The sequence below is a fragment of the Trichomonas vaginalis genome, chromosome I (genome assembly GCF_026262505.1).
Source record: "Trichomonas vaginalis G3 chromosome I, whole genome shotgun sequence".
Classification (NCBI taxonomy): Eukaryota; Parabasalia; order Trichomonadida; family Trichomonadidae; genus Trichomonas; species Trichomonas vaginalis.
The window spans coordinates 19,290,067-19,311,072 of NC_067203.1; the positions used below are offsets into that span (position 1 = coordinate 19,290,067).

The 21,006-nt window shown below is 34.0% G+C and overlaps 7 protein-coding genes across 7 annotated transcripts, besides 6 other annotated features; 4 read left to right on the forward strand and 3 right to left on the reverse strand.

The window, feature by feature from the left end:
- Positions 1–365: 365 nt before the first annotated feature.
- Positions 366–2,943, forward strand: TVAGG3_1012880 (ATP binding; the record flags this gene model as incomplete). Its single annotated transcript, XM_001579534.1, has 1 exon — positions 382–2,892. One exon carries the CDS (start codon positions 382–384, stop codon positions 2,890–2,892), a length of 2,511 nt encoding a protein of 836 aa, XP_001579584.1.
- Positions 2,944–3,522: 579 nt separating this feature from the next.
- Positions 3,523–6,535, forward strand: TVAGG3_1012890 (protein kinase related family; the record flags this gene model as incomplete). The annotated part of the gene is made up of 1 exon (XM_001579535.1): positions 3,534–6,452. The coding sequence occupies one exon, from the start codon at positions 3,534–3,536 to the stop codon at positions 6,450–6,452; it is 2,919 nt and encodes a 972-aa protein (XP_001579585.1).
- Positions 6,536–7,128: 593 nt separating this feature from the next.
- Positions 7,129–7,755, forward strand: TVAGG3_1012900 (serine-type endopeptidase protein; the record flags this gene model as incomplete). The annotated part of the gene is made up of 1 exon (XM_001579536.1): positions 7,129–7,755. The coding sequence occupies one exon, from the start codon at positions 7,129–7,131 to the stop codon at positions 7,753–7,755; it is 627 nt and encodes a 208-aa protein (XP_001579586.1).
- A 610-nt stretch (positions 7,756–8,365) lies between these two features.
- On the forward strand, positions 8,366–10,600 carry TVAGG3_1012910 (galactose oxidase, central domain-containing protein; the record flags this gene model as incomplete). The annotated part of the gene is made up of 1 exon (XM_001579537.2): positions 8,366–10,600. One exon carries the CDS (start codon positions 8,366–8,368, stop codon positions 10,598–10,600), a length of 2,235 nt encoding a protein of 744 aa, XP_001579587.2.
- Positions 10,601–10,659: 59 nt separating this feature from the next.
- Positions 10,660–10,786: a mobile genetic element.
- Positions 10,787–10,977: 191 nt separating this feature from the next.
- Positions 10,978–11,006: a mobile genetic element.
- Positions 11,007–11,062: 56 nt separating this feature from the next.
- Positions 11,063–11,207: a mobile genetic element.
- A 465-nt stretch (positions 11,208–11,672) lies between these two features.
- Positions 11,673–12,255: a mobile genetic element.
- Positions 12,256–13,130: 875 nt separating this feature from the next.
- Positions 13,131–13,810: a mobile genetic element.
- Positions 13,804–21,006: part of a mobile genetic element that runs on past the window's edge.
- TVAGG3_1012980 (uncharacterized protein) lies at positions 14,913–15,323 on the reverse strand (the record flags this gene model as incomplete). The annotated part of the gene is made up of 1 exon (XM_001579539.1): positions 14,913–15,323. The coding sequence occupies one exon, from the start codon at positions 15,321–15,323 to the stop codon at positions 14,913–14,915; it is 411 nt and encodes a 136-aa protein (XP_001579589.1).
- On the reverse strand, positions 15,488–16,453 carry TVAGG3_1012990 (organellar and viral DNA polymerase type B; the record flags this gene model as incomplete). The annotated part of the gene is made up of 1 exon (XM_001579540.1): positions 15,488–16,453. The coding sequence occupies one exon, from the start codon at positions 16,451–16,453 to the stop codon at positions 15,488–15,490; it is 966 nt and encodes a 321-aa protein (XP_001579590.1).
- TVAGG3_1013000 (integrase core domain containing protein family) lies at positions 17,576–18,667 on the reverse strand (the record flags this gene model as incomplete). Its single annotated transcript, XM_051254587.1, has 1 exon — positions 17,576–18,667. The coding sequence occupies one exon, from the start codon at positions 18,665–18,667 to the stop codon at positions 17,576–17,578; it is 1,092 nt and encodes a 363-aa protein (XP_051080161.1).

Here is a 21,006-nt window from a genome sequence, read left to right on the forward strand (position 1 = left end):
AACTCATCAAATTCTTCTTCATCATTACCATTACCTTTAGCGAGTTTATTTACTCTTTCAACTTTCTCTTTTGATAGTCTTTCGTTTAATTTTTTCTGAAGTTTTTCGTTACCAAGTTCTAAAATTTTACATGGATGATATTTAAACCCATTCAGGATTTAAACAATGTTTAATTAATCGCGGAATATCTGACATCATCTATATATAGCTTCTTTTATAAAAGATAAAAAAAATTATTTTAAAATTAATGTTAATTTTTTTAATGATTTATAAATAAATATATTTTAATGCATCGTCTATATATAGATGTAACAAAAAAAGTCACAAAACCCGTCATACCCTACTACTTAAATGGCCGCACGATTATTTAATTTTTTTCAAATGTTTTCTTTCCTTCTTTTCTCAAATGTCAGATCTGTTGTGGTTGGCATTGACTTCGGTCATGCTAACATCAAAGCAGGTATGGGCAAGTTCAGTGGTGTTGTTGCTGTAAATAACCAACAATCCAAGAAATTGTCACCATCCTACTTTGCTTTCTACAATTACTCAGATCCAAAGAACTCCCATCCACTCAATGGCACACATTGGGCTATTGATGATATCGATAATTGCACATGGGACTACACATCACTTGCCGAAAACCACGCCAAGAGACATCCGAACAATATTATCCAAAGTTTCTTCCCATTACTTAATGAATCAATTGGCCTCTCTCACAGAGAAGCTATGGCAGCAACTCTTCGTTATTTGTTATTCACAATGGACTCTGGTGTCTATACACCAGAGAAGACAATGCTTACATTGTCTGTAGAACCATTCCTTTCACGCCACGAGCGTTATGCCCTTAAGGAAGTTGCTCGTCTCGCTAATACAACATTGAACTTCATTGTTGACTCACCAACAGCTGTTGCTCACTACTACGTTCTTGGCAGAACAAAGAGACTTTCCAATGATATCGCTTTCATCGACATTGGCGCAACAGGAACCTGGATTTCCATCTTCTCATTCAGCACAATGGGAAAGGACGTCATCATGAACCAGAAGGCCATCGTTACTAACGGAACCCTCGGAGGTAACGCCATGGATAAGGTCGTTGGAGACCACTTATACCAACAATTCGTCAAGAAGTTCGGAAAGACGACCGATTCACAGAAGGTCATGAACAGATTCTACACAGCCGCTCGTATGGCCAAGGAACGTCTCTCAATCGACATAGAATACACAGTTTCTATGGAAGATGTCATTGACGACGAGAGATTCGAATACTACATCACACGTGAAGAGTTCAACGAGCTTATCCAGCCATTTGCTGACTCTTTGGCCGATTTAATCAAAGATGCTATGGAAAAGGCCGGAATTTCCAAACTCGATACAGTCGAAGCTATCGGTGGCAACTCCAGACCACAGCTTCTCCATGAAGTCATGGCCAATGTTACTCATGTTGGTCAGATTTCCCATACTCTCAACCCAGAAGAAGCCGTCATCCTTGGTGCTACAATTCTTGGCTCCACCAAGTCATCATCCTACAGATTACCAAAGAAGATCAAATCAACAACCTTCTGCAACACTCATATCGAAGTTGAAGTCAACGGAAACAAGACAGACCTTTACAAACCAAAGGACAAAGCCGAGAAGTTCATGATCAGATACTACCCACTCGCCAAAGTCAACAATACAAACTTCACCATCTATGCTGACGATGACTACGCCAGACCACTTGACATCTTCTCCATCAACTTCCCAGAGAACGTCACCTTCCCAGAAGATGCAGAAGTCATGATCAAGTACGGAATGGACACTTTCTCCCTCCCAGCGATTGAAAAGATCGAATGCGACGGAAAGAAGCTCAACGTCACACATTACTTCTCTGATTGGCAGCTCAATGAGGAGCGCTTCAACTTCTCACAGTCTTTCATCATGAAGATGGAAGAAATCGAACGCGATAGACACAACGCTTCATCTACAAGAAACGAATTAGAATTCTACTTATTCCAGATTCGCGAGAAGATGGAGTCAGACGACGAGTTCAAGGAGTTCTTGTCTGAAGGAGATAAAGTAAATATCACAAAGGGACTTCAGGAAGCACAAGAATTCTTAGACAACCTCAACAATCCATTCGCACACTCACAAGTATTCAGAGATCAGCTCAACAAGTTCAAAGATACTACAAAAGATGTCGAAATGAGAATTGAAGAGTGGAAACTCATCCCAGAGAACCTCAAATCACTCAACAAGACAATCAGAGAGGTCGCCAAGTACTTGAAGGAAGAAGTTCCAAAGAAGAGACCATGGTTGGTCACTCATTACAAAGATACATACGATAACCTCGTAGATAACTACAACCATACTAAGGAATGGCTCGAGGAGAACTACTACAACTTGACACACTGGAATAAGACAGTTAATCCAGAGACAAAGCACAACCAGATCAATGTCAAGCGCCAGATTTTGGAGTTCAACATGAATGGTTCAAAGAGACAGAAGAAGCCAACACCAACACCAAAGGGATGGACTCCTCCACCAGCAACACCAACTCCAACACCATACGAACCTCCACCACCACCTCCAGATTGGGACAGACCTCCACCACCACCAGACTTCGATCCAGGGCCAAGACCAGAGGGATACGAGGGAGAATGGCCACCACCACCTCCTCCGCCTCCTCCTCGGCCTGAAGGATGGGAAGGCGAGTGGCCACCACACCATCACCACGATGTTCCTCCACCACCTCCTCCACCTCCAGAGCATGATGTTCCACCACCACCGCCACCACCAGAACACGATGTTCCTCCACCTCCTGAAGCTGAAAAAGTGGCAGAAAATCAACAACGTACTGAAGAAAGAGAAAACCTTAGAGATGAGGTGGAGAGGAAGATCGGTGATGACCTTTAATCATTTGAATAAAACATAATACATGAATTTTAAATTAAATTTAAATAAAATTTTTCTGATATGTCAGTGATTTTGCTTTTTCTATTAAATGATATCATAACAAACAAATAGCTATTCTCAAGTATTATACTATTTTTTAATAAACAATGAATTTCAAATTTCAAATCTTTCAATTTGCATAATTTAGGAATTTGTATATGAGTAATATCAATACTTATCGAAAGTATAGTTATACTTCTTATGGTGTTGAATGTTATCATATATTCATAGAATTTTCCATTCTCTTTTGGCAGTTAATGGCGTGCTAGTGTTAAGATCATAATGACATTTCATAAAATGAACAATTGCTCCATACTCATGTAATAAATTCATTTTTGTTTTCAATAATAATGTATATCAAAATAGAATGCGCATCTTCATTTCATTGTTCGGTTGATATAGAGTTTTTAACCTCAAATGCAATCCTAGATGATCTCATATCATAAACTTTGTAAAAGTTGATTGATTTCAACATTACAATGAGTTTTATCTATAACTTATACGATGAAAAATGAATAACAGAATATCTAAAAGCTAATTATTATAATTACAAGATAATTATTTTTTGCATTTTTGAAACAAAAAAACCGTTTTCAATAAACATGGAGAATTACCACCTCATCCAGCAAATTGGTGAGGGTTCTTTTGGCCGTGTGTACAAAGCAAGAAGAAAATTTACCGGCCGTCTTGTTGCCATTAAAATGATTAATAAATTGGGACAATCTAAAGATGATTTGACTTCATTCAAGCGAGAAATCAATATTTTGAAGAAAGTAAATCATCCACACATCATGCGCATGCTTGATATGTTTGAATCAGATACTGATTTCAACGTAGTTTCAGAGCTTGCGCGTGGAGATTTGTTCCAAATCATCGACGATAACCAAACATTGCCGGAAGATGTGTTAAAGACAGTTGCTGCACAGTTAACATCCGCTTTAGCCTATTTACATAAAAATAAAATCATTCATCGCGATATGAAACCACAAAATATTCTTATTACAAATAAAGGCGCTCTTAAATTATGCGATTTTGGCTTTGCACGTGCATTATCAAGTACAACATTGTTTTTAAACTCCATTAAAGGCACACCACTTTATATGGCACCAGAACTTGTCCAAGAACAAAGGTACGATGAAAAGATTGATGTTTGGTCACTTGGTATCATTCTTTACGAGTTATTTTACGGTCAACCTCCTTTCTTTACAAATTCTATTTATAAATTAATTCAAATGATTGTTAATGATCCTATCCAATGGCCCGGTCCGATTTCCGAGAACTTCAAAGGATTTTTACTGAAGATGCTTCAGAAGGATCCTGCTCAAAGAGTTTCATGTGAAGAATTACTTCAACATCCATTCATCGCAGACGTAAAATTACAAGATTTCGATGATCACGTTTACCAGTTCAAGTCGAAACAATTCGAAGAAGCCATTACAGAGTCACTTTCTCCGTCGGCTCCGATTCCATTCAATCCACCAAAGTCGAAGCTTCCTGATTTCCAGTCCATCTTCGTTAACCCATCGGTTAGATCACCAGAAGAGCTTTTGGCAGCCGTTAAATACCTCAGAGATTTACATGTTGGGGGAGATTCTCCATTGGCAGCTTCTTTCTCATTCCACTTCAAAGAATTCATTTCGAAACCAATTGTTCTTGAAGAAGCTCTTATGTGTGCTACAGAACTTCTCGCTGCAGACAAAGATAAATTTATTAATCCGTTTTCAGTCGGTTTACAAGTATTTGGTATGAATGAAATGCCAATATGTGCTGTAAACTTCTTTACGAACCTACTTTCAGTGCCTTATGCAGCTGCAGCAATAAATTATTCAGATCCTCCAATTACAGACTTACAATTGAACCAAGAACGTAGCGAAAAACTCAGAGATCGTCTCCTCAGTTTCCTTTTCGCTCCAGATGTTGACGCTGTTGAAAGAACTTACGTATTTCTTGCATATCTTACTCAAGCATCCGAAATCCTCCTCAATTCTCTTACAGGTGACTTCGCACCACAGTTTCTACCTATTGCAACAAGCGCAGTTATCCACCATCCTTCAATGGCGGTAAAATCTGCTGCATTTTGCATTTTGACAAAAGTTATTGACAAGAACAACGGTTTAATTAAATATATACAACCGATTTCGCCATTTGTTGACTCACTTTTCGAAATAGTTAATGGTGAAATAGATAATGTAAGTTCTTTCTGCGTTTTCTCGAGCGCCATCTCATTCATTGCCGTTTCCATTAACTTACTTGCCCAAATTTCGGACTTCCAGTCGAAATTCTCCGTCAGACAAAGTTTATCCAACATGCAACAGTTCGTCGACGGCATTTTCTGCGGAAAAGAAGGCATAGAGAACAGACTATACACGTTAATGGATATAGGTTCGAAGATGCCGGAGACAGATACCGAGATTTTATCTTATGTCTCAATTTTATCTTCTCCTTTCGCACATATCCCTATGAAAGAGAAGTTATTACAGCAATGTATCGTCGGAATTACCTCTCTTTTGCCAATCCATCAACCAGCTTTGTTATCAACCATATTTACTTTGCCATTTTCAATTGTTTGCCCAATTTTACCATCATTACTTGGATTATTTACATCACCAAGTAACGCTACTGTTATTTCTGAATACATAACAAGCGTTTTGGCCGAACCAGAAAATGTCAAAGATTTAATTACAGTTTTGACCGAAAACAAATACCTTACAGTGGTCAGCGGCTTGATATCCGAGATGGGCCCGCAAATTCCACCGCAAGTTATGTACGCTTGGACCCAAGTTTTATTATCTTTCCGAGAACCAACGGAAACCTTACTCAATACTGCTCCCACCCTACTCCAAACATTATTTGCCTTGGATTCCGCGGCCGAAACTTCGCTAATGGTCGCAGCTCATTTTTCAAGATTATCAGATGCGTTCATTCCCTCTCTTTTAGAGGCCGGCGTGATGGTATTAGCCGAGCGCGCACTCCAATCCGAAGCAGTTCAGATCAGAACCGCTGCTTTGAGTTTCATTGGAAATTTCACTCGGAGACAAGCCCTTGAAGAGGACGTAGTTAACGCTCTGACACCATATATTGTCACGCATTTACGCGATGAGAACCAATCCGCACAACGCCAAGCCGCATTTGCACTTGGAAATTTACTGACCAAAAACACTTCAGCCGTTGAATTCGCCATCAAAGACATATCCGCTCCCATCGAATTGCTTCAGTCCACTGACTCTAGGACTGTTGAAAACGCTGCCGGAGTTCTTGGAAACATTGTCAGAAAGAAAGCTTCAGTTTTGGACCAAATGATACAAGCAGGAGCTCTTGATTTGATGGTTAAAGCTCTCTCTTACGGTGATGAAACAGGAGGGAAAGTTTTGCTGCAAATTGCTGTTTTTTGTCAGTTTAAACAAGCAAGAACTTATTTGGTGAAGAATGGAGCACAGAAATCAATTCAACCATTCACGAAAGCAAAAGACCCAAGAGTGAAGAAATACGCTCAGTCTATTTTAGATTCATTCGAAGTGTAAATTAAAATAATGTTTTTTATAATTTATTTTAAATGAAATTGTAACTTTTTATAAAATATGGTTCGACACCTCTTATTATTGCATTATAATAATTAATTCAGAAACATAATAAAAGCTAGAATGAAATTCAAGATGATGCATTTAACTTGCTTTTAAGGACATACCAATTCTGTTGCAAAAATAAAAATAAGATCAGAAAGAAATATTGTCGGATAATCGTTTGTTTATCAATTTGTCAAAATTTACACTTTTCCGACGTTTTGTCAAGGGAGCGAAGCGACCAAAAATGTCAGAAAAGTGTGATCCTCAGGCATATGATTATTTTTGCATATGAACAGCATTTGAATCAAAAATAATCCTATACCCGAGAATTTCAATTTCATGGTTATAAATTTTATTTCTTGCAAATTTCTCTGAATATTTTGTAACCTATTCAAATATTAATTGAGAGCGATATCAAAAACCAATCGCAAAGAAAAAATACAATTTCGATTAAAATCAAATAATAAATAAATCTTAACTGAAAAATTATAATTGAGATAAGACAAATTTTGCCATTTCTTAATATTATCAAAGTCGACAATTCTGGTTGCAAATTATTTGACTCCATTATTCTATAAAAATACCTAAATAAATTACAAGGATTTCAAATAACATAATGCTATTTGCATCAATTATGATCGAATTTATTAACATTACTCATACCTTCCAAGCTGGTGTCTATGATATTATTCTTGATGGAGCTGCAGGAGGCCAAGGTTGTGATGATGGATTAAATGCATCTGAAGGAGGCAATGGAGCTCGATTTAGATGCAGAATTCGTTTCAAAAAAACTCCGTCGATTAATGTTACTCTCGGTGAAACACCTCCGCATAATAATTGCACATTAAATTTTCATCGTGGTGGATATCCATATGGAGGAAGCAGTGGTGAAGATATCCCTGATGGTAATGATGCTTCCGGTGGTGGTGGTGGACTTACATATATGAGTTTTGAAAATACAATTTTTGTTGCCGTTGGAGCTGGTGCAGGTGGGTATCATGGAACCAAAGGATCAGATGGTGGTGGCCAAAATTATACAGTCAAAATACTGGATAATGACAGAATCCTCGAAAAGGAAAATATAATCGACGATGAAAATAATTTTCAAGGAGTCTTAAGTAATCCATATCTATTCCAGGTGCTGGTGGTGCTGGTTGGTATGGTGGAATTGGCGGAAATTGGGCATATAAATCTCATTCTGACTGTCAAGGAAGAGGAGGAACTACTTCTTATTTGCCGCTTTTCAATTCATCTCTATTAAATGAAAGTTTCGAATACATTGAAGAGCCTCAGATCATAGATGGAAATCAAACAAATAATACTGACCATGGAAAAATAACCATTGACACGATTTATCAATGCCCAACCGGATGCTCCATATGTAATTCATCGATAACATGTTCAAAATGTTATAATGAATACTATCTGTATAACATATCATTGGTGGTTACCGTGATATTAATTCCCTTACCCAACGAGGAAAATCTAAAGATTTTAAAGATTCTCCAAAATCAGGCAACGTACATTGGATAAAGTTTGTAGAAAACGAAATAAAAACGAAAAGTGACTACGTCAAGTACACAAATCTTATTGGAGCTACTTTAATTTCCATAAAAAATGGACAAACTACAATAACCTTTGGAGGAGCGTATAAAGTTCCCAATGACGACAACACATCATTTAAAGTAGAATTCAATAATTATCTCACAATTCATACTTGGGATTCTGATGGTGTTGTTTTAGGAACGAAACACTTTAAGAATACGGCATCATCAACACCAGCTAAGATTACTCAGTCAGATTCGTCAACAGAACAATGGCCATGCGCTCGAATTTTCGCAGGAGCTTGTTGGGATCAAAATAATGAAAAGATGTGGCTAATTGGTGGCGAAGGCATGACCAAATACGGAGATATCTCAGAAGGATTAGTAAAACTATCCGAAATCTGGAGCTGGGACATGAAAACTTCGAAATGGACATTATATCCAATTCAAAACCGAGATTTACACGAAAGATCCGTAGCTTTCTTAAACGGACATATTTACATACTTAGTGGCCAGGATGTCGCTAATTGTATCTGGGATATTGATACATCTAACCCAGATTACCTTAAATGGGAAAGCATACCCATCCCAGATATTTTCCAAGTTCCGATTAGTGGTTCTAAGATCTTTATTTGCGAATCTTTGCTTTTAGATCATTATTTGTTTATTACTCCAGGATCTGTTCATGATTTCTATCTCTCGATGCTTTCTACCATTAATATTACTCCGAAGAAGAAGTTTAATAGCTCTCCTTTAGCTTGGACAGCTTATAATGTTATGACCGACGAATTTACTCAATATAAGTTCTCTTTGACAGTTCCGCAGACAGCATATAGCACAATTATACAAGATAGAGTATTTATTTATTTTACCGATCATAACAAAAAATGCGTAAATTACAACAAAAAACTCATCAAAATCAAGAAAACTCATCTCTTCGCACACGAAACATTTGACTTAGTCAAGTGTCCGAAGAATTATATCCTTGATTCGCAGCCAATTATACCAGAATTTCAAAAATTCCAGGAAGTAATCAATTCTCACCTGGAAGGAGACAATAATGATAAGAGAGACAGTTCCGAACGTGGCTACAACTATTTCTTGAATTTACAGAAGAAAACTGTCTTAAATTTCAATGATTACGTATTTTATGAGAATTTAGTAGCAGAAAAGAAAGTATTAGTAGCAAGATACGAAAAATGGTCAGATGCTCTAACTGATTTGCCTCTCTGTTTCGTCAGAGACCTTTTTATTTTTGCTTATACAGATTGGATCGAAGAAACCGATAGAGAGTTCATTTTCATAGAGCTTATGAAGTTCATAAAGCTCTTGTGGCAGTATAAGTTCTACAGATTGATGTGGCTTGAGCTTGTACAGTGTTTTTCGAAATTATCCGTAGATAAAGTCATCGCGTTATGTAGCATGACCGATGAAAGTAATGTTTTAGCTGATGACAAAGAATGCGCACTCTTCAAAATCGTCCTCTACCATACATTAAATGAAAATATGGACAAAATAGCAACGATCATTAACTTGTCACTTTTATCAAATTTGAGAGACTATCCCTTAATTATCCAAAGTCTTAAGAACAAAGAAAAAATCATAATTAACATCTCCGCGGATAGTTTACCCGTTTCTACTATAGAATATGACTTAGCTTTGATGAGAGATCTTTCTATTGTAAAATGCAAGGATGGAAAGATACTTGCGAACAAGAATCTCATTACAGGTGTTGACTTCTCGCAGTATGACTCGAAAATAGTCAAAGCTGCCTTGACTCACCGAACAAAAAATTCTATTCAATCAATAGAAGACCTGATCAGCATCTTTTCGTTACTAAACGACGCGGATAACATTAAATATGACTTTATCTACGGCTGCTTTAGGAATAACCATTCTACAATTGCAAATTTCTTATTAAAAGATTCAGAAAAGCTTTTCCAGCTGCTTTTCCTAGAAAAAGACCAGATCTGCAATTACATAATGGAAATAATTGGCGAAAAAGATCCAAAAGCCTTGATTTCCATTCCAGATTTCAAAATCGAGATACATTCGAAATGTCCTGTTAATTTTAAGATCAACAGTTTGACATTTGGTGGTACAAAAGAACAGATGTATCAAATTGCTTATGCTTTTTATTTAAACTTGGAATTTGAAAAGATTTCTCACAAAATTCCAAATGGTAAGATGGCACAAGCATTTCTTAGGCTTCTATCTGATAATGAACCATTCCTTTATAAGCAAGATCTCATAAAAGTCAAAGATTTCGTAATTAATATTTTATTTGCAGAAGAAGATGGTTCGATAAGGTCAGAACAGTTTGCAGAAATGTTTGTTGACTGTTTCAGAGCAAAGATACATGAAGAATGCGCTAAAAGATGCAAAGATACAAAATGGATCGCAATTCTCGCTGACAACAAAGCGAATGAGTTGGATTTGAAGATGATAAACTGGATATTTAATACAACTAACCATGATTCAGCTCCTAACATTACTTACGAAGAAAGTGTCGATTTACTTGCCGAACAAAAGGATAATTCGTTTGTTTGGGTTAATCAATAGATTATTTTTATAAATTTTTGTATGATTATAAAGTATATTATTTATTTTGAAGAATTTTTTAAGGGCGCATTTACGCCCCTATGACATGGCCTTCAATTCAGATATTTAAGGTTAATTTTCAATGACGCTTCACATCAGTTGTCAAAAATTTGACTGAAAGTCAGATGGCCGTAAGTGCAGCCTTAAGGGTGCATTTACCACTTTCTGACATTCTCTCAATTTTTTTGACACCCAAGCTTTCTATCTCAATATTCTAAAGTCAAAAGTTAATATTTTTGATGAGGAGAAAGTAAATATAAATCACTACGTAGTACCTAATATGACTGCTATACTTTACTGGCATTAAAATAAAGATATATTGATTTTTTTTTCAATGCATGTCAGAAAGTGGTAAGTTCGCCCTTAAATGATTTTATTGAAATCTTGTCAAGCTCTTTGTATTATGCATCATAATTAAGTATAAAATCTTAGAATGAAAATTCGGGACGCCCTAGCTATTCAATTTTCCCTTAGGACGCCCATAAACCTCTCAAAAATGTGATGTAAATATCACAATTTTGAGAAATTTACACTAGGACGCCTTAGGACGCCAACCCCCTTTTTTACCAATATATCCTAGAAAATTCAAATCAATATATTAATTAAATATATTCATTTATCTACATTCAAAAAATCAATTGATTTGGAATGATTGGAAATAAATTATATCCGAAATCTTTATGGTCATTGTTTTCTACATGTGTAACATAGTATTTTTTTTTCTTCTAATGAATTTAAGAGTATTTCATATGGTAAAATGTAAATGTGTCTTTTTTAAAAATTAATGATGTCGGACCATGACGTTCATTAAAAAGAATACAACAAATTACGAAGTACTTACAAATACTATATTGATTCATATCTTGCATTGTATCAGCTGAAAACGGAAAAAGAAGAAGAATGAACAAAACAGAATTGATTGATTCAAAGAAATATCTCTCCGAAAATGTTATTATAGACATTTTAGATATCATTCCGCATCATAATCGCTATACAAAGTCATATTTATTTCTTGCCAAACTCATATCTGATGCTGATCACAAGCACTTAAGACTTTTATAACAATAGAAATGTGTTTATGATATTGAAATAGTCAAATTACAATTTTTTTTCTAAGATGTCTTATTGAAAAACAGATTTGTCTGATCACAAGCACTTAAGACTTTTATAACAATAGAAATGTGTTTATGATATTGAAATAGTCAAATTACAATTTTTTTTCTAAGATGTCTTATTGAAAAACAGATTTGTCTGATCACAAGCACTTAAGACTTTTATAACAATAGAAATGTGTTTATGATATTGAAATAGTCAAATTACAATTTTTTTTCTAAGATGTCTTATTGAAAAACAGATTTGTCTGATCACAAGCACTTAAGACTTTTATAACAATAGAAATGTGTTTATGATATTGAAATAGTCAAATTACAATTTTTTTTTCTAAGATGTCTTATTGAAAAACAGATTTGTCTGATCACAAGCACTTAAGACTTTTATAACAATAGAAATGTGTTTATGATATTGAAATAGTCAAATTACAATTTTTTTCTAAGATGTCTTATTGAAAAACAGATTTGTCTGATCACAAGCACTTAAGACTTTTATAACAATAGCAAGCCAAATAATCAGATTTTAAATAATGAGAATTTAATGTAGTGAACACTTATTTAAGTTCGTGAATGAATCTATATCCTTTAGTAAAATACAATTGAATAGGTTTACACTCAAAATATATGAGTTTTTATCTTCTAGATATTTTATCGATTTCAAAATTAAAGTCAAAATCGATGTTATAGTGTTTATAATAATTGGGATTTGTCTGATTGCATTATGACATTATTAGAATGTTTGAAATCGATTTCTTAAATTTCAAAATAATCATATGTATCAAAAATTTAACATGTGGTAAGATTGTTATATGATTATTTTTTCGGCTAATGATATGTAAACTAGTAACAGCATGTAGAATGAATAAGAATAAAAAGAAAATGAGAAATTATTTAGTAAAAATTGAATAAGAAAAAACTGAGAAGTATTCAAAAAAATAATAAATTATAAAATATTAGTTTTATATAGTATATTAATATTTCACAATTTATTTTTGAATGTGTTTGAAATGAATTGAGAAGATTTTATATGAAAATGTATTTATGAAAATTGCAGAATGAGATTATTATAAAGAGTTAACAATAGGTAATATTAAAAAATGGTGAAAGATGAAATAAGATATTAGATGAAGAAGAAAATAATAAAGAAATAAAAAGATAAAGATTAAAAAAATAAATTTATGATAAAAAGAAAGTGGTGGTTAAATGTAATGTACTGTGAAGTTGCGTTTAGAAATATTGAGAAAGGTGAAAGATAAAAGAATATGAAATTAATTGAAAATAAAATAGTAAAATTAAGTAGGGAAGGCATTGTTTGCTTTAATATTATATGTAAAAGAGATATTGATATAAGGTAGAGATATAATTTAAAGTTTTGAATCAGAATGTCTTATTGAAAAACAGATTTGTCTGATCACAAGCACTTAAGACTTTTATAACAATAGAAATGTGTTTATGATATTGAAATAGTCAAATTACAATTTTTTTTCTAAGATGTCTTATTGAAAAACAGATTTGTCTGATCACAAGCACTTAAGACTTTTATAACAATAGAAATGTGTTTATGATATTGAAATAGTCAAATTACAATTTTTTTTCTAAGATGTCTTATTGAAAAACAGATTTGTCTGATCACAAGCACTTAAGACTTTTATAACAATAGAAATGTGTTTATGATATTGAAATAGTCAAATTACAATTTTTTTTCTAAGATGTCTTATTGAAAAACAGATTTGTCTGATCACAAGCACTTAAGACTTTTATAACAATAGAAATGTGTTTATGATATTGAAATAGTCAAATTACAATTTTTTTTCTAAGATGTCTTATTGAAAAACAGATTTGTCTGATCACAAGCACTTAAGACTTTTATAACAATAGAAATGTGTTTATGATATTGAAATAGTCAAATTACAATTTTTTTTCTAAGATGTCTTATTGAAAAACAGATTTGTCTGATCACAAGCACTTAAGACTTTTATAACAATAGAAATGTGTTTATGATATTGAAATAGTCAAATTACAATTTTTTTCTAAGATGTCTTATTGAAAAACAGATATGTCTCGCTGTGCTTCGCTCAAAAGTTCTTGTGTGCTTTGGTTCCTAAACCAGTCTTTAGGAAGCTTAGTATCTGGAGCATAACATGCTGTCAAAATACTTTGCATTTGGTACATGTCGTCTTTGACCGAACGAATGAGACGGAGTTGTTTGTTAAACTGAACCCACTCATATTCTTCATTTATGACTTCATGGACTATAACTGTTGTTGTGTTCTCTGATGTTGTCATTACTGTCTTTACATACAGGATAAAAAAATAAATAAAATAAAAACTAACTTTATTTTTTTTGAGATAAACACTATTTCTTCACAACATTAAATTTTATCCTGTATGAAATGACTTTAAAAAGATTATTGACTGACTTCGAATACTATCTCATTGACGCACTGACAGACCCTCAAAACTGTGTTGAAAGTTCTTTAAGCTTTAAGATTGAAGGTACGACGCATTTTGTCTTCACTTACGTATTGAAAGAATATGACCGTTATCATAACGAAGTGAATCAAACACTAATAAAATTTGTAGATAAAAAATTGGTTAACAATGAATATTTTAAACGTGAAGACCCAAACACTGCTGGAGATGATGAAGAATACAGACAAGTTATTGAAAAAAATAACGCAAGATTAGATGCAATAGAAAAGAAGTTTAATGAATGTCTTACAAACACGTATGAATATCTTATGCGGTGGGAAGCTAGATGGAAATAAATTTACGTCAAATATGCAATTTATAAAATCTTATGTCGACAGGCTACGTAGCACAGTGGTCTAAGGTGGTGTTATGGAGGGGTCAGGGTCTGTGGTTCGAACCGCGACAGCGCCGTATTTTCTTATTTTCTTTGTTTGTCTTGTTTGTCGTGAATAAAAAGTGTCATAAAAGTGCTCTATTTCCACGGGAATAAATAAAAAATTTACTTTATTTCTTCTTTATTTCTTTGTTCCCGTGGAAGAAGGGTTTTTGCCGTTTTTTCTCAGCCGAAATCAACGATTTTTTCATTTTTGGAATCCTTAGCGAATGAGGAATCTTTTCTCTCGTGGAAGCTTTGACCAAAAATATAATTTAGGTGAAGAGGTGAGATGTCACCCGTTTTTTCACCTGTTTTCTCACCCCTTGAACTTTTTATAACATTCGGTCATAACTTCATCAATTTCATTTAAATCACGATTTAAAAACTCATTGACTTCATCTTCAACCGTGTCATCTTGTAATAAGAATATTTTCTTTAGTTTCATGTCAACATCCCGAACAGCACAAAGGATAAAATCATATTCATTTCTTCCGTTAAACATACTTTTTCTTTCTCGTTCATCGTTAAATAAATTATTGAAAATATAAACAGCGGTGTAAAAGTTATGTACTGTGTTAAATGTTGAAGCTTCACCTATTTTAGATTTTAGGATTCTTTTAGTAAGTAAATTGTTATCGTTCTTTCTCTTTTCCTTATCGTTCATGTCGAATCTGTCGAACCACATATCCTGTATTTCATCGAATTTACGAACTATAGAATCCGTCATTTCCCTGGTTAATGAGGGGTAATCATTATTAATTTTTTCATATAATTTGTCCATATGATTTTCATCGACGTTTCCGGAAAGCATTTAATTAAAGCAAAAATATAATTTAGGTGAAGAGGTGAGATGTCACCCGTTTTTTCACCTGTTTTCTCACCCTAGTTATTTTATAAACGTTTTACATGAATTGTACGATGTATATTTGAAATCCTAAACAGTTTTGTAGCTTCTATTTCTTCGCTGAGGATATCGAATGTTTTAACAATACCGAAGGTCTCTTTATACTTCTTCTTGACGTCAGATAGAAGGAAATCTTCTACTGTTGGATAGTTTTTGTTCAGAAATTCTAACATGTTCATTTTATCTTCTGCTGGTTTCTCTACTTCTTTCTTTAAGTCAGCATAGTCGTTTCGCATTCTTTCTATCTCTTTGACGGAGTAGTTATATTTCCTAATTGCTGCTTTACATTTTGAACATTGTGGGTTCATTTTTGCATTATACATTGAAATTTGACCTGCTAGAACAACTAAAGCGTCAATTGCTCTCTTCATCTCAAACATAGCGGGTCTTAGTTGTTCGTTCCATACTTTGCCTCTTCTTTCTTTATCTCTTATTTCCCAAACACATTTTGCAACTAACGAAACAAAGTTGTCGTAGGTCTTAAATTCTTCAGATTTATATATGTCAGAAACATTCTTATATACCATATCGCAATCTTTGTCCATAACTTTATGGTTGCAATGAAAACCAAGGAATTCATAATTTACTTTACGTATGAACTTCTTTATTTCTACTGAGTCAGTTGCTTTGACTTCAATTTCGTCGAATTCAGGAATAGTTAGTTTTTGATGCTGAATTTCAGGTAGTTTAGGCAAATGGTCAATAATGTCCTGCATTTCATAAAGATACTGTTCATTTGTTTCATCTTTCGCACTACAGTCTAAATTACTTGTTAAAAGTTCCTGCTTAATTTTTTGTATTTCTGTTTCGAAAGTAAATGAAGAAGGAATGAAGCTTTCCATCTCTACTAACATTGACGTAGGATTCATGACTAACGAGTTTGGTGAAGTTGTTGTGGACAGAGTCCCGCCGTTCGCGGCTTGAATTGTTGTTGTGCCGATTGTTGAAATCATATCTTTTATACAAAATAAAAAATAAATAAAAATAAAACTAACTTTATTTTTTATTTCGGGAAAATTCATGAAAATTCATGAGGTGAGAAAACAGGTGAAAAAACGGGTGACATCTCACCTCTTCACCTAAACATTATTTTTACTGAATTTAGCAACAAAATGAACGAGGTCAGGATGTATGTTGCTGAATTCATTCATAACACCCTTTGTAAGCTCATAAAATGTTTGTTTTGAGGTCGAGCCACTTTTGGCTCCACCGTATTCTTTCAACCTGAAGCATTTAATATATGTAAAAATATATTGTTTTAAAATGGTATGCCATATAGCTTCTTGAATTTGTTAAGAAGTATTCGAACGTATTTTCCATCTGTATCTCTAGTGTTTACATAAGCATAGCCCGCCTTAGTAAAATATACTTGTAATTTCCTATAGTTTACGCCGGTATAAAAGTAGAAAGAGTCTTGTTCTTCGCTATAGTAGTAAAACTCAAACGTATGCTTGCCATAGTCTGTAATTTCAATTGTTTCATCTTCTAGTTCGTCGACAAATTCGAATATAATATCTCCAAATTTGCCTTTGTTCTTATTGTTTTCAGAATAAGTGACCCAAACGTAAGTTTCAAGTCTATTGTCGTTTCTTATATGGTTTATATGGTCTACAAAAGGTAAATTGTTAGGATTCAGTATAAAATGAGTTGCAATGACAACATGTTTAAGATAGTGTTTTCCACCCATCTTCATATCAGCATATCCGTCATTTCGCTCCCATTCGCTTAAAACTCTTTTTGTCTTTTTGTTTCTGACTTCAAATGACTCACAACAGTGAATTTCATATTTCTCATCTAACAAACAAGTTTCCCAACGGTCTTCTCCAACAAACTCAGCGTACATTTCAAATAAAATAAAAAAATATATTGTTTTAAAAATAAATTGTTTTCATGAGTTTTCTACGATGAAATCATGACAAATTCATGAGGTGAGAAAACAGGTGAAAAAACGGGTGACATCTCACCTCTTCACCTAAAATATATTTTTTGGTGTAAATTTATGACAAAAATAAATGGTACCATTAATAATACATGACTGTTCTCATTCATGTCTGATTTACATCTAATGAAAAAGTTTAGAAGAATTTTCTTATTCTTTCTGGCATATTTTTGTCTTTCCAGTACTCCCGCTCTAATGGTCCCAGATGTGTTGGCTTTGACTCTCTCAAGTTCTTAGATGGTATAACATCTTCAACGCCTCCTTCATATCTTACTTTATAAGTGTCATCGTTTATGTTGTAGTCAAGTATTTCAATAACCACTCCTCGCTTTGCTTCGTCAATGGTTTCAGCAAGTTTGCCATTACTACTTTCAACTAATTTATGTCGAGGATAAAACGCAATAGAGTCGTCAGCAGCTTTTATAAGATATCCATTACCTTGCGTAGAGTCTACGATATAATAATTTCGACTTAACCTTAAACGTTTCTTTGTCAACGGTTTGTCGTCAAGAACTACACGAACTTTTGTACCAGGAATGAGGGTAAATTGTGTTGAATTTCTGATATTTTGTGTTTGGCTTCGTTTCTTTTGTATATACTTTTCTTCTTGTTGTTGTGTCATTGAATTTGGTGTATGTCCTGTTGTAGAATGTGTTGAGGAATTGTAAACTTCGATGAAATGTTTCATTGTTTCTTCGGTAAAGTCTCGCTCTTGATTTAAATCTCTGAGAGTCCTTATGAAGCGGTTAATGATACCGAGTATGTTATGGTTATGGTCTTCAGTAGTGTAGTGAGTTATGTTATGCTTAATGAGAAATCTGTTATTTGTGCTGAGTATTTCATTGCTGATGCCGTCTTGGTCTGATGTTAAAATACTTGGGCTATGTTCTGCTACAAACTTTTGTAAAACTCTTAACACTTCACGAGTTCCTTTATTTTTCATTATATACGCAAAAGCTTTGCGAGTGTTAACATTAATGAAGATGAGGAATGGTTTATGTCCTCCTTTTCTGCTTTGAATGAGAGTGTCAAATTGGTATGCGTCAGGAGTGTTGGAGTAAATTGGTAAAAAGTAGTCGTAAGGATTTATTTTTGTTTGATGTACAACATTTTTGTCAAAGAACCTTTTCACTTCAGCTCTGTTAGTAAATCCCGAACTCTTTGCAGCTTCATTGAATTTCTTAAAAGACCTCCATGGATGTTGTTCGAATACTTCTTTCAAGCTCATTTATGTAAAGTTAAAGATTTTAACCAACTCGTATCCAAGCGTGCATTGTTATATAAGGAGGCATATAATCTTTTCCATTACCTGCTGGGTCTGTAATACCAGCTACAACATGTGTATGATTTCCTGCAGTTCCACAGAAAATACCTGTGCTAACATCTTTGGGGTCATTGAGATATCATATCTATGCATTCCCTGTCTATCCGAACCCGCTGCAAGATTTGTATAACCTCTTTTTGTTATTGAATGTGAATGGTTTCCTTCCACAGATGTTCTTCCACTGAATCTATGCATATGTGAAGGAAGGTTTTCAATACCTATTTTCTTTGAACCTCCCATCTTCATTGACTGCGTATTAGTGTAGAATGGAAAACTGTCAACTATTTCATACCATCTACCACCAAATAAAGTGTTTGGATTTATTGGATTCATAGACGTATAAACAGCTCCTATAGGATATATTAAATCATATATGCTCATAACTCTATAAACATATTCTAAAGAACTTATGTCATTAAATACCATTTGGAATGTATCTCCCGGATGAAATGTTGCATTTGTTCCACTTTTATAATGTAATGTTAGTTCAATAGAATTATCCAAGAAAAATTCAAAAGTATCTGGTTGAAGACCTCTAACAAATTCAAATGGAGTTGCTGGTTCACCATTTATAATTTCTGTTGTAAATGTCATTGTATCTGGTTTCGAAAATTTCTTTGTTAGTTCTGTATCCACATAAGTTTTGTCGGCTTTACTGTCTAACATTGCTGGTAGTTCATGTGTTTCAAAGTTTCTGACATGACCTTCGATATTCATACATTTGTTATTTAAGGAGTTTAGTGTATCTTTTACGCTTGTACTCGGATTCTCTAAAGGTGCACTTGAACCCAAATCATAGTTCAATATTATGTCGTCTGCTCTAACAGTAGTGAAGGATTTATGTGTATGGTTCTTGTCAGCTTTACTGTCTAAAGAAGTTTGAAGTTCATTTATATCGGAGATGTTGTGTTTATGAGATTTCAAAACTTTGTTCATTGCGTCAAGTTCATTTTTGTCCGCTTTACTTTTAATAGCATCTTCAAACGTTATTTTTGCCTTAACTCTTAACATAAATCTTGGTTCAACTAATACACCGTTAACAAAGAAGTATGAAGCATAAATTTCAGCGTTATAACCAAATGATTGTGGTGCTATACCTGTGTCATACTGTACAGTACAGTGTATGTCATAACCTTTAGCACGAATGAATTTATATCTTCTTTCATTAACATTTTTCGTATTCACTTTTTCACCCTGTGTTAAATATCCATGATAGTCCGTTATAATCTGTTCATCAGAACTTATATAATGAACATGGTTCTTGTCCGCTTTACTATTTAATGTAGCTTGAAGTTCATTTATATCGGAGATATTGTGTTTATGAGATTTCAAAACTTTGTTCGTTGCGTCAAGTTCATTTTTGTCCGCTTTACTATTTAATGTAGCTTGAAGTTCATTTATATCGGAGATATTGTGTTTATGTTCTTTATCTGCTTTTTCGGCTAATTTCTCTTCTATCTCATTTATTTCAAGTTCATGCCTACCACCACCTCCCGAAGAAGTATTTTTCTTCAGCTCTTGAAGAACGTCCACTTCGCCATCTTTGGTGTCAATAATGAGACTTTGAGTTAAAACCTTTCCTGTCTTAATGGATGTTTGTAAAACTTCTTCTTCACCGTGTTCGGGGTCATGGTCGTCATCATATCTTGTGAAATCAGAGATGTTGTCATACATTAAGCATATCTGTCTCAAAAGTTCTGCTATTTGGAATTGGAACGAAAGATATACAGAACTTTCATCATCTCCTAAAGTCAAGTCTGCTTTCTTAAGTATTTCTTGAATGTATGCAATGAGAACAGAGTACCTTGGAAAATATTCGAACAATATTTCATTAGCTGTTGGTTTTGGTGGTTCTTCTGGAGTTTCTGTTGTTTCAGTTCCTTCTGGAGTTTCTGTTGGAGTTTCTGCATCTCTTGACTTCAATGCTCTTGCTCTCAAAGACCTAAATGTTAGAGCACCGGGTTTTACAAAGGACTTTATAAATGCTTTAATAGTTCCTGGTAAGTTATTGTTAGCATTAAGTAAGTTCCTTATGCTTCCATCATGTACGTCCATAGCACTATGTAAAAAATCTATACTTTTCTTGTAGTCAGCAATAGACTGACTGTGATTTTTTAAAGATTTGTCAATACCTTTAAGCCAATCTTCATGCATGTCTGATACTGAGCCAAGAATATCATTTGCTTCCTTTAGTGTATTTTGTGCTTGTCGTAAAGTATCCAATCCCGTACGTGCATTGTTTG